Source organism: Phascolarctos cinereus, unplaced genomic scaffold (assembly GCF_003287225.1).
Source record: "Phascolarctos cinereus isolate Bilbo 61053 unplaced genomic scaffold, phaCin_HiC Scaffold_9;HRSCAF=440, whole genome shotgun sequence".
Lineage (NCBI taxonomy): Eukaryota > Metazoa > Chordata > Mammalia > Diprotodontia > Phascolarctidae > Phascolarctos > Phascolarctos cinereus.
In genome coordinates, this window is record NW_027556402.1 from 225865887 (window position 1) to 225880317 (window position 14431).

At 38.3% G+C, this 14431-nt stretch overlaps 1 protein-coding gene across 2 annotated transcripts in view; it reads left to right on the forward strand.

Moving 5' to 3' along the window:
* The window catches only part of METTL15 (methyltransferase 15, mitochondrial 12S rRNA N4-cytidine), a 230418-nt gene that overhangs the window by 184030 nt on the left and 31957 nt on the right, over nucleotides 1–14431 (forward strand). For both annotated transcript variants that reach the window (XM_020977970.2, XM_020977968.2), the window contains exons 4-5: nucleotides 2792–2983; nucleotides 8646–8824. In XM_020977970.2, the coding sequence (XP_020833629.1) occupies nucleotides 2792–2983; nucleotides 8646–8824 (371 nt within the window). The remainder of the gene's footprint in view (nucleotides 1–2791; nucleotides 2984–8645; nucleotides 8825–14431) is intronic.

The following is a 14431-nucleotide window of genomic DNA, read 5'->3' on the forward strand; positions in this document are numbered from 1 at the left end:
ACTTCCTATCATACTTAACCTCTGTACATGGGGTCTTATTATCCCTATTAGATTTTAAGCTTCTTATGCAAGATATAATAATATATGGTCCCTGTCCCCAGTACCTACCACAGTGGATTACACATAGTAGGTTATTAATAAATATTTATTTATTGTAGGGGCAAAGGAAAGGACCAGAAAGGGAGAGTGTCCAATCCTTGATAATGAGTATAAGTGCAAGGCATCTTGAAAGAGCCACCTAGGGTAGAGGGAATGCAAAGAACACTGGATTTAGTGACAGAAGGCCTGGAGAGGAATCTTCCTTTGCAGACTATATGACTCAGCACTTAACCCCACCCTGGACCTCTGTGAAATGAGGGAAGTGAGACTGGATGGTTTCTCGGGCTCTTGCAGTTCTAAGTCCCAGGAGGCTGTGATGTAGAATAAATCATCAAAGGAAAGGATACCAATAGTGAATGGAGTTGATTTTCTCCACCATAAAAAGAAAATCTCCATGCCTGATGTCACTCAGAAAAACCACTCTTAGAGTAATTCCCCTCCCTCCTTCCTTCCTCTAAGAAGGCTTTAGAAAATGTGTGAGATGATTGTGGTCATCACTATCACCATCACTGTCATCATCATTCTGAATAATTATAAACATAATCATTGGTAAATATTAGAAGGGTGCCATTTTGCTATTATTTTAGTCTGTAATTCTATTTTCCCCTCATTTAAAGACTTTCATTTTTCGAAAGAAAACAAATGATGACCTGAAAAAAGGGAATGTATGCATTTGGGGAAGTTAATCAGTTTTAATGAAGAAAAATATCTAATTCCACTAACTAATCCCTTCTAAAATCCTAAAAATTAGGATACTACTTTACTTTTAAAAGATATGAAAAAAAAAAGAATGGAGTGGGGTAGGGAAAGCATTCTTTCAGTCCTTAGGAATGATTAAATGATCCTAAAGGTTTCAGTATGGTCAAGGAACTTAAAATATTGATTACTTTTAGGATGCCATCTATTCCAACTCCCTCATTTTACAGATGAGGAAATTGAGGCTGAAGGAAATTAGGTGGTTAGTCCAGAGATGCACAGCTAGTGTCTAGAGCAGGATTCAAGCTCAGGTCTTCCTGACTCCAATTCCAGCACTCTATCCAGGCAGGATTTGAAACTCCAAAGCAAGGGCCCTTTCTACTGTACTTCATGAAGTCTCAGAAGGTATTTTCTAAAATATACTCCCATATAGCAACAACTGGAAGCAAAGGATGTATCTACTGATTGGGAAATGACCTCACAAATTGTGAAATACTATTGTGCTATAAAAAAACAACAAGCATGAGGAATTCAGAGAAACACAGGAAGACTTGCATGAAATCTAAACTAATGGAGAGTAAAATGCAGAACCAGGAAAACAGTGGGCCTAACCACTGCAGTAATATAAATAAAAACAACACCAAAAGAATGCCAGACTTTACTTGTAGCGACCACTTTGATCTGGAGAATAGAATGAAATATACCTCTTTCCTCTCATTTCAGGAAAAGGATATGGGATTTTATATATGAAGCCAAATGCAGCCAATGTGTAGGATGGTGTTAACTATTTTTCTTTGTTAAAAGGATGGACTGGGGTCTGGTGGAGGGGCATTGTAAGAGGGCAGGGTTTGGGAATTGAGAAATTACTGTTGTGTGAAAATAAAAAGCATCAGTAAAACAGAAAATGTTTCAAAATCAAGTATAATAAACCATAGTGAGTGGGTAGACTGGTTGTTCATTGTGAACATAGGGTGTTGGAAGAGCATTGGGTGCTTGGTCTCAAGCCTGACTTTAGTACCAAAATGTAAACACTACATTTCATCTTTCTTTTTTCTTGCACATGAAACGTTCCTTCATGCCATTCCAAAAATGTAATCATTAGTTGTTAAATTGTCTTCACTTCGTTCCTTTAGTTTAACCTATTTTCTTACGTTTAATAAAGTTAAACATCTGTTAAAAGCTAAATTTTATTTACTTGTTCATTTAAGTTAAAAGTACATTGACATAATGTAATCAAACTCTCAGATAAAGTTCCACCAGCAGGAATGTACAGACTACTTATTTCAGCTATTTAGAGGGCAAGAAAAATATATGGAAAAATAGTACAAATAATAAACATAACAGTTTTTCTTTAGGCTTCTGACTAATGATTAATTAGTCCTGATGGGGTTATTTTTAATGATATATAGTCTTTTTTTTTAACATGGAAGAAACAGAAATGTCATAATGATCTTTTTTGTATTAAATTTATGCTAAGATAGCGCACATATCCTTTCAAACCTAAATGTAACTTCCTTTTCTCTTTCACTGGTGTTTTGTCATGCTTCAAGGGAATACACCTTACTCTTAGCCTTTAGAATGTGGGTAGTGGGGGAGATACTAAAGATATATTAATTTGTTTCTTTTCTTGACTAATCAAAGGTTATATAGTTTTGTTTTTCTTACAATTATAAGGGGACACTAAATTTTATGCAGTCATGCATAAAGATTAAGATAGGTAAAGAGATTAAGACAATTTATTGCAGAGTGGACATTTTTTATTACTGTTTTTAGATTTTGCTCTGCTTCATGTATTTGATCTTAGTAGAGTATGTTGATACTTGCTACATAATATTACCTAATAGGTATTGATCCCTCTGTAGAACTGGACCAGCTTACCTCAAAGGCCCTTCCTAAGGTTCTATGATACTTGTTGGAATGAGTTTATGTCCATTCATGGCAAAAGAAAGGCAGTGCTATAGTATTGACAGAATTCTTTCTGTATGTTTGTGTCCAGAAAACAGATTCAAGCCTTGCTAGGCCGGTTTAGCCAAGCTGAGGCCATGCTACTGAAAGCTGGAGTGCAGCCCGGGACTGTTGATGGAGTTCTTCTAGATCTTGGGTGTTCCTCCATGCAACTTGATACCCCTGAAAGAGGTTTTTCCTTTCGAAAGGACGGCCCCTTGGACATGAGGATGGATGGCGGCAGGTGAGTATTGATGAAACACTTCTTCTCGCGACAAAAAATCAATTTCTCAACAACACTGAATTTAATTTCCTTTTTAGACAGCGGAATTCCCCTCACACACCTACACCTAAAGCTACACATACATAATAAATCAGCTTTTCGGGTTTTTCTTTCCCATTGTATACTTCTATATTTCTCTGTATTTTAGGTTTTTGTCTTTATATTTAAAGTAATGGTTTTCCAAAATGAATATTCTTAAACTTTTAAATCAAAGAAAAATCATTTGTTACTACTGTCACAAACTCAGGAAGGGACTGACTCTCCTGTCTTTATCATTGTAGTTACATTAGCCAAAATGAAGTTTTAGATGCATAAAAATCTCTAGTTTTATGATATTTCCAACTGTAGTTTTCTGTGATGAAATTGATACTGTTGAGCTCAACTAAATGTTAGTCTTACTTTGTTTCCAGTGTAACTCTCAGGAAACTTCCATACTACTTGGAATTTTGTTGAGTAACAAGGGGGGAAGCTCTAAGACCTGGGGAGAAGAAGAAATGCTTTCCACAGGAAGTAACACAAGCGCTGAGCCTCAACGGAAGATCAGAATTCTCAGAGGCACCCCTGAGGAAGGAGTGTGGTCTGGGATTGGGGGCAGCCTGTGCAGGGGTGCACAGGTCACAGATGAAAAGTAGAACAAGAGGTCATTATGGCTGGAATACAGAGTTCATGTATAAATCTAGACACTTGACTGGAGTGGTAGCCTTAAAGCCAAACCGAGGAGGAAGAGGAGAGAATAAGCATTTATTAACTGCCCACTATGTACCAGGCACTGCAGTAAGAACTTTACAGATATTATTTCATTTGTGTCTCAAACAGCCCTGTGAAGTAGGTGCTATGATTATCCCCATTTTACAGCTTAGGAAACTGAGGCAGTCAGAAGTGAAATGACTTGCCTGGAGTCACACAGCTAAGACGTGAGGCAGTATTTGAAGTCGGGTCCTCCTGGCTCCAGGCCTAGCACTGCGCCCGTTGCTCCAGATGTTGTTAGTCGCTGAGTCGCCTCTGACTTGACCCATGGACCATCACTGGGGTTTTCTTGGCACAGATGCTGGAGAAGTTGCCGTTTCCTTCTTCGGGGGGTTAAGGCAAACAGAGGTGAAGTGATTTGCTCAGGATCACACAGCTAGTAAGTGCTACATCAGCTAGCTGCCTGTGTTTATTCCTCAAGGTAGTAGGGAGACACTAAAACTTCTCGAGTAGGGAAGTAGTTTAGCTCATAGGATTACAGATCATTGGAGGTGACCTCAAAGTCTGTCTAGGTTCTGCCTTCTCCTTTTACATGGGGGTTACCTGAGGCCCAAAGAAAATCAAGTGGCTTGCCCAAGGTCATTAAGGTCCTCTAATTCTAGACCAGTGTGCTTTCCAGACCCACAGATTAGGCTTATGCCCTAGGGAGCTACTCTTGTCAGCTGTGTGGAGGATGGCATAGAGGGTGAGGTGGAGAGCTGGGCTGCATTGAGGGAATGAGGACTTGATGCAGAGTGAAGGGAGCAGAAGCCAAGAACAATGCTACATGAACAAACAGCTTTGAAAGCTATGGGAACTCTGAACAGTGCAGTGACCATTCATGAGTGCAGGATGACAGGAGTCTAGGCAAGAGTGATGGGGGCCTGCCCTGGCCTGGAGAACTGAGGTGAGAGGCGTGCAGCTAGAATCAGTGACACTTGACAAATTCATATAAGGAAGCTGAAGGAGAGGGAAGAATCATGGCTAATTGCAAGGTTACCAAGCTGGGAGATGAAAAGGAGAGTGGTTTCCTTGACAATAGGGAGATGGGGAGAGAAAGTTTGATTTAGAAAGATCAATTCTGCTTTGAACATATTGAAATTGAGATGCTCATGAGACATCTAGGTGGATGTGTCCAAGAGACAGTGATGGGGGACTGGAGCTCAGGAAAGAGATTCAGAAGTCAGCTAATAATGATAGCTTATGAGATCATTGAGACAGAGAGTGTAAAGGGAGGAGAGAAGACATCCCAGAATAGACATGGGAGGGTTTTCCACATTCAGGCATCAGGACATGGAAGATAATTCCCAAAAGAGATTGAGAAGAAACCAACAGGTAAAAGGAGGAGAATGTCATGTTATGGAAGCCAAGTTTACTTTTGAATGTTGTAAGTCATTTTCTCACAGGTAGTTAAATGGGACATTTTGTCATCATTTTCATTCTGTAGCTCTGGGTATGCATGAACATTCTCATAAAAAGAATGCTTACCAGGTCTGTAAGAAGTAACATTCATTGATTCCAAGGTTGTGAACCTAGGTGCCCAGGAGGATATTGGTACCCTAAGCACAAATGGGGAAGTTGAAAAAGGGGTGAGTTGGTGGAGAAAAAAGTGAATTTCAATTTGAATGTGTTGAGTTTAAGATGTCTTTGAAGCATCCATTTGGGAATGTCCAATAGGTCCAATGTCCTTAGGACTGGAAATATGAAGATGTGACAGGGAATGTAAGGAGGAACTTTTTAAAAAATTCCTCTGAAGAACAATCATCTGAGTGACTAATGGGAAAGGACTGATATCTTCTCGTATTTGGGGATTGAGGTTGTTGTGCAGCAATGACAAAATGATGACCAGCAAATTCTTGCTTTTTAGTTGTTGTGCAAAAAGAGGCTTCAAGCCTTCTGACATACAATAAACCAAATATAAATCCTAATTTTGTTTAATGACCATCAACTTCAGATGAAAGAGTAATATGAAAGTAAAGGAATATGGCAGGCTCATGATGTGCATGCCTGTGATTCTTTGAATCAGGCAAGGTTAAGAGCATGTGTAAATAAGATTGCAGTACATCAGAAGGGAAGTTCTCAGAAGGAAAAATGATCTCACAGATGAGCTTTTGTCACATCTGTAAAGAGTCCTACTTTGACCCATGTGGTAAACAACAGGCAAACTCCTAGAAAAAGCTGTCTGTACAGGTTCCCTCCATTCTCTCAAATCTCATTCACTTCTCCCCCACCTTGCAGCATGGCTTCTGACTCCACCACTCAACTGAAATTTCTTTCTGCAAGATTCTATATCGTCTCTAATTGCTAAATCCAATGTTTTGGTGGAGCCCTTCATTCTTGTACTCTCTACAGCATTCTCCAATGTTGACAACAGACCACAACTTTTGAATGTATTCTCTTACCTGGGTTTTTACGGCATTGTTCTTTGTTAGGCCACATAGATAGTTCTTCTACCTATCTGGTTGACATTCCTACTCAGTTTTCTTTCCTGGACCATTGTTCATATCTTGCATCCCATGGGTGGACTCTGTCCAGAGCCCTCCTCTTTTCTCACTCTTGGTTCACCAGCTTTTATAGGGCTCAGTTATAATCTGTAACGAAATGACTCCTGAATATACATATCCAGTCATTGTCTCCCTCACAGCTTTACCAACTGCCTCCTGGGAATTTCCATTTGAATGTTCCATAGAAATTTCAAATTCACTAGATGCCATTATCTTTCTGACTAGACTCATTCCTTTTCTTAGCTTCCTATTTGTGTCACTCTCCTTCTAGTGACCCAGGTTTTTAACCTTGTAGTAATCCTCAAACTCTTCATCTGCTATATCAACTCAATTAACAATTTGTATCAACTCTGTCACCCACCACAACATTTCTTGCCACTCACACATTTATGACACAAATTTAGGCTGTCGCCACCTCTATCTTGGACTGTTCTAGTATCCTCCTTCCAGCCTCTCCCCTCCCAACCCCACTGCTCCTGCCACCCAACGATTGCTGTGTTGATATTCCTGGAACGAAGGTCTGCCCGTGTCCTTCCCCTGTGAATTAAGCTTTAGCAGCTCCCTAGGGCCTTTTGTGCAAAATACAGAATCATTTGTGGCACTTAAAATCTCTCACAGTTCAGCTGTTCTCTTTCCAAATTGCTTTCACATTACTCCCTACTATGCCTACTTTGTTCCCAACTAGCTTACCTTCTTTTCCATCCACGGCATTTCATTTTTAGGTGCCATTACGTAGACTGTCTCCCATGTCTGGAATGTTCTCCCTCATCAGCTATCCCCCCAAACCCCAAGTTGCCATCCAGGTTCAAGTCGGATGGAGAGATCTCTGGACTGAAAGATAGGAACACCTGGATTTGACTCCTGCCTTCTGTGCTGGGGAAAGCACATGACCATTCTAAGCCTCAGGCACCTTATCAGTAAAGTGGGGATAAGAGCAGCAACTTTCTCTCCAGTTACTGTGAAGTGCCAATGAGATCATGTATATGAAGTACTTTGCTAACTTTAAAGTAATAAATGTTGGCTATGATCTTCCTTAGCTATTCATATTACCTTCATTGCCATAGCTAACTCTGTAATTAACTCACATTTACTTTGTAAATATTTTCTATTTTCTTATTAGTGTACATGTTGTTTTCCCCTCAGGAAAATGTAAGTTCTTTGAGGAAGGAATGATTTCATTTTTCTTTGTGTATTCCCAGTACCTAGAACAGTACCTGGTACATAGTAAGCATGTAATAAATGCCTAATTAGCTAATACATCCCAATAAGAAACCAAGTCAGGTCTCAGTCACCCTCAGGGTTTCATGGCCCATTTCTGAGGCATATTAATTAAGATCCTAAAACACTGATGTTCTTTTTGTCCTCATGTACTAATTTCTCCTTAATTTCAGTTGAAAAATGGTATTTCCCTTTTTCAGCATTTTAAACCCCTATCCATGCTGAGAACTATTGGTTGGTTGCATCTTGGTTTTGTTAGTTGAACCAATACTTGTAATTTGTTTTATATCTATTTCCTCTATAGTCATATATATATATATACATATATATATATATATATATGTATATATATATATATACATATAGATAGATAGATGGATAGATATGTATATACATATAGAGAGATATAGATGTAGATATGTTGTTTCCTTCAATAAAATGGAAGCTTCTTGAGGGGAGGGACTGTTGTTTTGTCTTTTTATTTTTATTCCCTTTGACTAGCATAGTACCCAGAACATATATAATAGGCTTAGTAAATACTTGTTGATTGATTTAGTGTTTCAGTTTTGTGTAATTATTTTTAGTTCATAATATTCTTTGATGGTAAATGACATCATTGTCATTGTGGTTCCTCAAGAAGTTCTCATGACAGAAACGTACCAATTGCATCTTTTTTCAGGCACTTTCAGAATTTGCATTGCAACCCCATTTATAAAGCAGCAAATGCATTTTCTCCTCTCCAGTGCAGTCGTTTTTTTTTAATCTCTAGATTCTGATGTCCCTGACAGCTTCTACACCTGCCAAACTGAAAACATTATTCAGAATGACTGACAATATAGATATGATACAGGATTGTAAAAATCCCAAACATTTCCCACTGTTTCAGGCTAAAGAAGCCCCATTAAGATAACTTTCTTATATATATTAAAATTATTTTAATTTTAAATGTTTTTAATTTTATGTTTTTTGTATACTTGTTAATGTTATAAATGGGACCGCTTGACATAGTGATAAGGAATGTCAAAGGGAACATCTCTACCATTTGTACAAAATTCTAGTCTCTTACTTTAAAATCTCTGAAGTCCTCATAGCCTGTGTGTCCCAAAGCTCTGAAGCTTCACCTCTTGTCAATGAAGGCTGACGTCAGTGAACTAATTGGCTCTTCTTGTGTGTAGGTACCCTGACATGCCCACTGCTGCTGATGTTGTGAATGCCTTAGATCAACAGGCACTCGCGTTGATCCTGAGAACATACGGGGAAGAGAAGTATGCCAAGAAAATCGCTTCAGCAGTCGTTCAGGCACGCAGCATCTACCCCATCACCAGAACCCAGCAGCTCGCCAGCATTGTTGCAGGTATCCTCATTAATTCCAAACAGTGTCTGAGAGGGGAAGAAAAAATATATTAATCCCCCAAACTCCCAGAGGGATCTATTTGTTCCTGAAATCATGCAGGATCTAATTCTGTTCTCCATCTCTGATGTCAGTTTTATTTTTGTTTTTTTAAGCTCCCATTTTTTTCTACCACTGTAGTTTTCTGATTAGTTTAATAATAGATTTTACATGAAGTAATTTATCATTGGTGCCTACCAAGGTGTGGAACGTGGAATGACAAGAGCAGAGGGAATTCTTGAAGCCTTCCTGGCGTTGATAAGCATCCAGTATCAGATATGACATAGCCTTCCTTAGTTTTCAGATTTCTGCATTTTAATATTTTGGGGAAAGTAACATTGCATTGCCCAGCTCCTAAAATAAAATCTAGTGACTCATACCTCTATTCTAAAAGACCAGCTAACAAAGGGTGTGTGATGTGTAGGTTATTTCACTTTGTGAATGCTAGCTAAATCAGCCTGAGGGCTTTATGGAAACATTTCATCTCTTCTGCTGTTCCCCATCATCAACCTCCTGAACCAAAATCTAGCTAGGAGGCGCTTTATTACAGTCTCCCTTTTTGAAGCCAGAGTTGTTTCACAGCTGTGTCCCATGATGAAAGTTTTCCAAGGCAAAAAAATACCTCTGCTGCAGTTACTTAATGCTAGTGGAGCATGGAGAGTGTTGGTAGGAACTCTGAAACACATCACTTGCAGCTGCCATTTGCAGGAGCCAGAAAACTATCCACTGCATTATAGTTTCTTTTCATTGTTGCATCTTAAGTTTCCCAAAGAACTAAAAAACTTAAGAAGGTATATTTGGGTTGTTTATAAATGGAACTTGAGATTGGCTGCCTCTACCTTAGAATTAGTCATCATTTAGGGAACTAAACCTAATTTTAATTTAAATCTGGTTTAATTCAACCAGATCATTACAATGTAGAAATAATTTAGCAGTTTTTTGAACATAATTTAATAAGATCATGTCCCACACAATTTTTATGATTGTAACTTATGCAATAAAAATAATTTACTATATACCTTTAATTTTTTAAGCTCTGTACCTCATGCTGTTTCTTGCTTAACATGGAGATTATTTTTAGACACGTAAGTCTTGTGGGCTATGTGGGTATCAGCTATTCCATGGTATCTTTCCGAAGAAGAAGTGTTTACTTAAAAGTGTCTGCATTAAGTCAGCCTCAGTTTTGAGTATCTTTCTCTCTTCCCACTCCATTCCTACTGACCTTGTCCTACTCAGGTCCTTTCTATCATTCTTCAACAAGCTGTATATTGTTCTCTCTTCTCTTTCAGAAGGAGATACAACCAAAAGTCAAGTATTTGCCCCATAAGGAAAACATAATATTTCATTAGTTAGAAAACATTAGATCACATAGTCCTTGGGTACCGATGAGGCTATATCTTTATTTCATCTTTGTGTTTGTCCGCAGGGCCTAGCAACTGCCTTGAATATAATCAGTGATTAATAAAATTTTTTATTTGATTTTAAATGATAAAAATGTAAAATATTAGAACTGTAAGGTACCTTGGAGATTATGTACTTTGTTCCCTTCATTTTATAGATAAAGAACCAGACTCAGAGAGACTGACTTTCTCAAGGTCATATATTTAATTAGTGACAGAGTAAGGACTAGGCTTGAAAGCAGAAACTCAGGAATTCTGAGCTTGGTTGCTAACTTGTCCTTAAGAAATAATTTGACTTTTCCACATGACATTCTTCACCTGAAAACCAGAGAAAATAAAACTTGCGGTATGTCATAGAAGTGTTATATATATAATATATATGTGTGTGTGTATACATATATGTATATGTATGTATGTATATGTATGTACGTATACACACATTCATATACATATATATTAACAATGGAAACTTTTATCATCTACAATAATTTAATGTGAAGCATCTTCACTAAATTCCTACTTTTGTGACAAGGGAACAACCCTAGATTTTCAGTGGCTGTGCCATCCTTACTAATATCCTGCTTTGAAGGCCTTTCGTGTGTGGGAATGAGCCTGGACTTTTGGGGGCTGTGCCAGGAGAGCACAATCTCTTGCAGATCTCAGTAAGCTAGAAAGTCTTCCCAAGGGCATGTTCCTAGGAATGAGCTGCAGGAGTCCCACTGGAACTCCAGCTTGGCTCTGTTTTGAGAGCCTCATCACCAGAGTATCACCAGGCTGCAAAGTAATTAATTTTTTAGCCACCACAACTTTCAGAGGACACTTACCAAGTTATCAGGTTAAGATCTTTGTAGGGAATACTCTTTCCATCTGTGATGGAATCAGAGATGCTCACAGTATAGCAGTCATGTGAAGGTACAGAAAAATGAATCCATAAACATGTTTAAAAAGAATTTCCATATGAACCTAGCTAGAATCCTACTTTCAGAAATAATAATCGCAGCTGATATTTCTCTAGTACATTACAAAGTGCTTTATATTCACAATTTCACTGGATCCTCCAGACACCCTTAAGAAAATCCAGATAAACATAAAGAGACTATCTAAGCTGTAACATCAACTCATACTTTTGTGACTTTATGATTGGTAGATGAGAGATTATGCTGAATGAGAAAGAATATAAAGAATATATATTTGTACAGTCCTGCTCATTTATAAGTGTTTTTCACTAAAGTGTTAACCTTCGATATGCTAGTTATATAGGAAAACGACATTCAGATACTTGTCCTGCCCTCTGTGCCAGGCATTGTGCAGAGTATTAAAGAGACAAAGGTAGAAGTAAAACCGGCCATCTCCTCAGGGAGAACACAAAGGAATTGTGGTAGGGAGTGAGGGCACCAGCAGCTGGAGGGACCAGGACAAGTGTCAGAGGTGGCACCTGGGCTAAGTCTTGAAGAAAAGCAGGGATTCTAAGAAGGAGAGGTGAGAAAAGAGTACCTTGGCCAGTCCATCCATAAAACAAGAATAATATCTGGTCCTACCCCCTCCATAGAGTTATTTTACAGACACTTAGCACTTATGAAATGTCATTACAATAAAATTGATGTAGTATAGTGCAGTGGAAAAAAGACTGGATATGGATTTAGAAGACCTGCGTTCAAATACCTGCTTTGTCCCTCCTTACCTGTGTAACGTATAAATCACATAACCTCTTGGCTTTTCTCTTCATTTCCAGCCTTTGGAGTCCCTGCTTTTCTTGTGACTCAGCTTGGGTCCCCTTCTTTAAAAACCTGTTCCTGATGCTCCCCAGTATCAGCGCCGTTCCTCCCGAAACTAACTGGTATTCACTTTGCATAGATTTTGTGTGTACTTGCCTTGTCATTTCTATTTAGTTATGAGCTTCTTGAGTGCAGAGAGAATTTTGTGGGGTTTTTTAATTTATTTTTCTTTAACTCTTCAGAGCATAGCACAATTCTTGGCACAGAGTAGGCAGGTAATAAATCTATGATGAATGAATAAATAAAAGAACAGATTAACATTTTTCCTATCTCTCCCATTGCATGAGAAGCACAGTTGATGTTCATTGAATTAAAAGAATTAATTGTTTGATAATTCTCTCCTTTTTTAAAGTGATCTTTTAATTTTTATGTATACAACAGGGAAAATTCCTTGGTACTAATGTGGCTTTATGTCAAAGTGTGATAGACCTGTGATTTCATTGTTTATATGAACTCCTTCCACTAAGCAAATCACAACCCATTTCTGTAACTTACAGCTTTAGAGGTTGTTGTGAGACTTGCCTTGGGCAACACAGATAGTAAATATCAGAGGCAGAATTTGAACCCAACACTCTCTCCACCCTCTCAGACCTGCCTGTCTTTACCATCCAAGGATGCCCCTTGTAAGAAGAGTAGCCGGACACTAGGGAGTGAAGGCAGTTCAGTTTACTCTAGGGGATTCTAGGTTGACAGTGATTATCTTAAACCCGGAATTGGGATCATTTTTTGAATGTGATCTTTGAGTTCCAGATTTAGGCCTTCTCCAAAATTCCTGCTTTGGAGCCTCATAATAATGTTGAGGTCAGCCACAATTCTTCTAGTCTGGCCAGCAAAGTACACTTTCCAGCAGGTTCTACCCAGCCAGAAAAATCTGTCAGTATGGTCCTAGTTATAGATAGACTGTGTCTGCCATTCAGGTCAAGTACCCAGAGGTTCATCACAAGAAGGTTGGTCATCAGGTGGAATTTTTGTCTAGTCATATAGAAAACAGGTAAAAATATGAAACAGCCCCAGGTGTGCTTTTGTAATGATGGTGGTCAAAGTGCAGGAAAAGGTGAAGAGGATGTTGAGAATCACACAATCCTTAGACTATCCATACACATTAACTTAACTTCTGTCATTTTGAATGTGTGATCTTTGTTCAGTGACTAACAAGTAGATAGTGAAACCAGAAGACACAAAGAACTTGAAGCTAAATGAAAGGATCACAGTATTTTCTTAAAAAGCTATCAAAGGATTTGCCTTTACATGCACCCAAAAGCAGCAGGAAGTATCAGGATATTATGGGTAATATCACTTCACAAAACAGTGAAAAGCCGATGGTAAGAAATGAGCCTGCCAAGAGTTTGGTGTGAGACTGAGCTAAATCAGATCATCATGAAAGCAGCTGTAGATTAAACTGGAAAGACAACAAATAGATGTGAAATGAAGCAGATTTGCCAGTATTTCTGTAACAGTCTGTTCTCATCTATGATGAGTACCATGTTTGGTTGTAAGCCCTAGGTACTCAGAGATACAAGAAAGTACCATTTAAACACAGGGGAAGATGAAGACGGAGCAAGTATCTAGCTCTGACCATGTGTGTGGAGATGAAATCTCTGAAAACAATGGGATTTTTAAGGAATTATGATATTAGTGTTACAGGAATCCTTGTATTAGGGACTAATTTTTATGATACCTCAAAAAACCTAGCTTTTTAACACTAACATTCTGCCTGCTGTGAATTATGGAACATCTGGTCTCTTAAAAGAAGTTGTTGACTTAAAAAAAAACTTGTAAATGGATAAAAGTAAACCTATATGACTCATCATTTCTTAAAACACTCATAACCCCACAATTTCAGAATAATCTAAATTGCAAGTGACTTAAAAGACAATAGAAAGATGCATAATAAGTATAAGTAGGATGCAGCATCTTACCATCTTACATGTGCCTAAGGCATGATATAAGAGATATCAGGGATCAGAATGACTGGAAAATGCCTGTTATACAGTGTGACCTTAAAGGTGGGCTGCTGGGTAGAATGCTGGAATTGGAATCAGGAAGACCTAAGTTAAAATTGCTCCAGATTTCTGTTGGCTAGGTGACCCTGAGCAAATTGATTAATCTTTTTCAGTCTCAATGTCCTCATCTGAAGTATAATGATCATAAGAATGCCAGTTTCCCAAGGTTGTTGTGAGGGTAGGTTAGAAAGTGTATGTAGAGTACTTTGCAAAACTTAAAGCTAGTATAAATGCTAGCTATTACTATACTATTGAAACAGCCCACATATTCCATAGGTAGCCACAGAATTTTGAAAGAACCAGATGAAAGTCCCTAGTACATTGGCTAGATCCTCTTTAGAGGATTTGTTAAAAGACATGGATGAGAATTTCCCAGGATGAGAAGTGTGGATG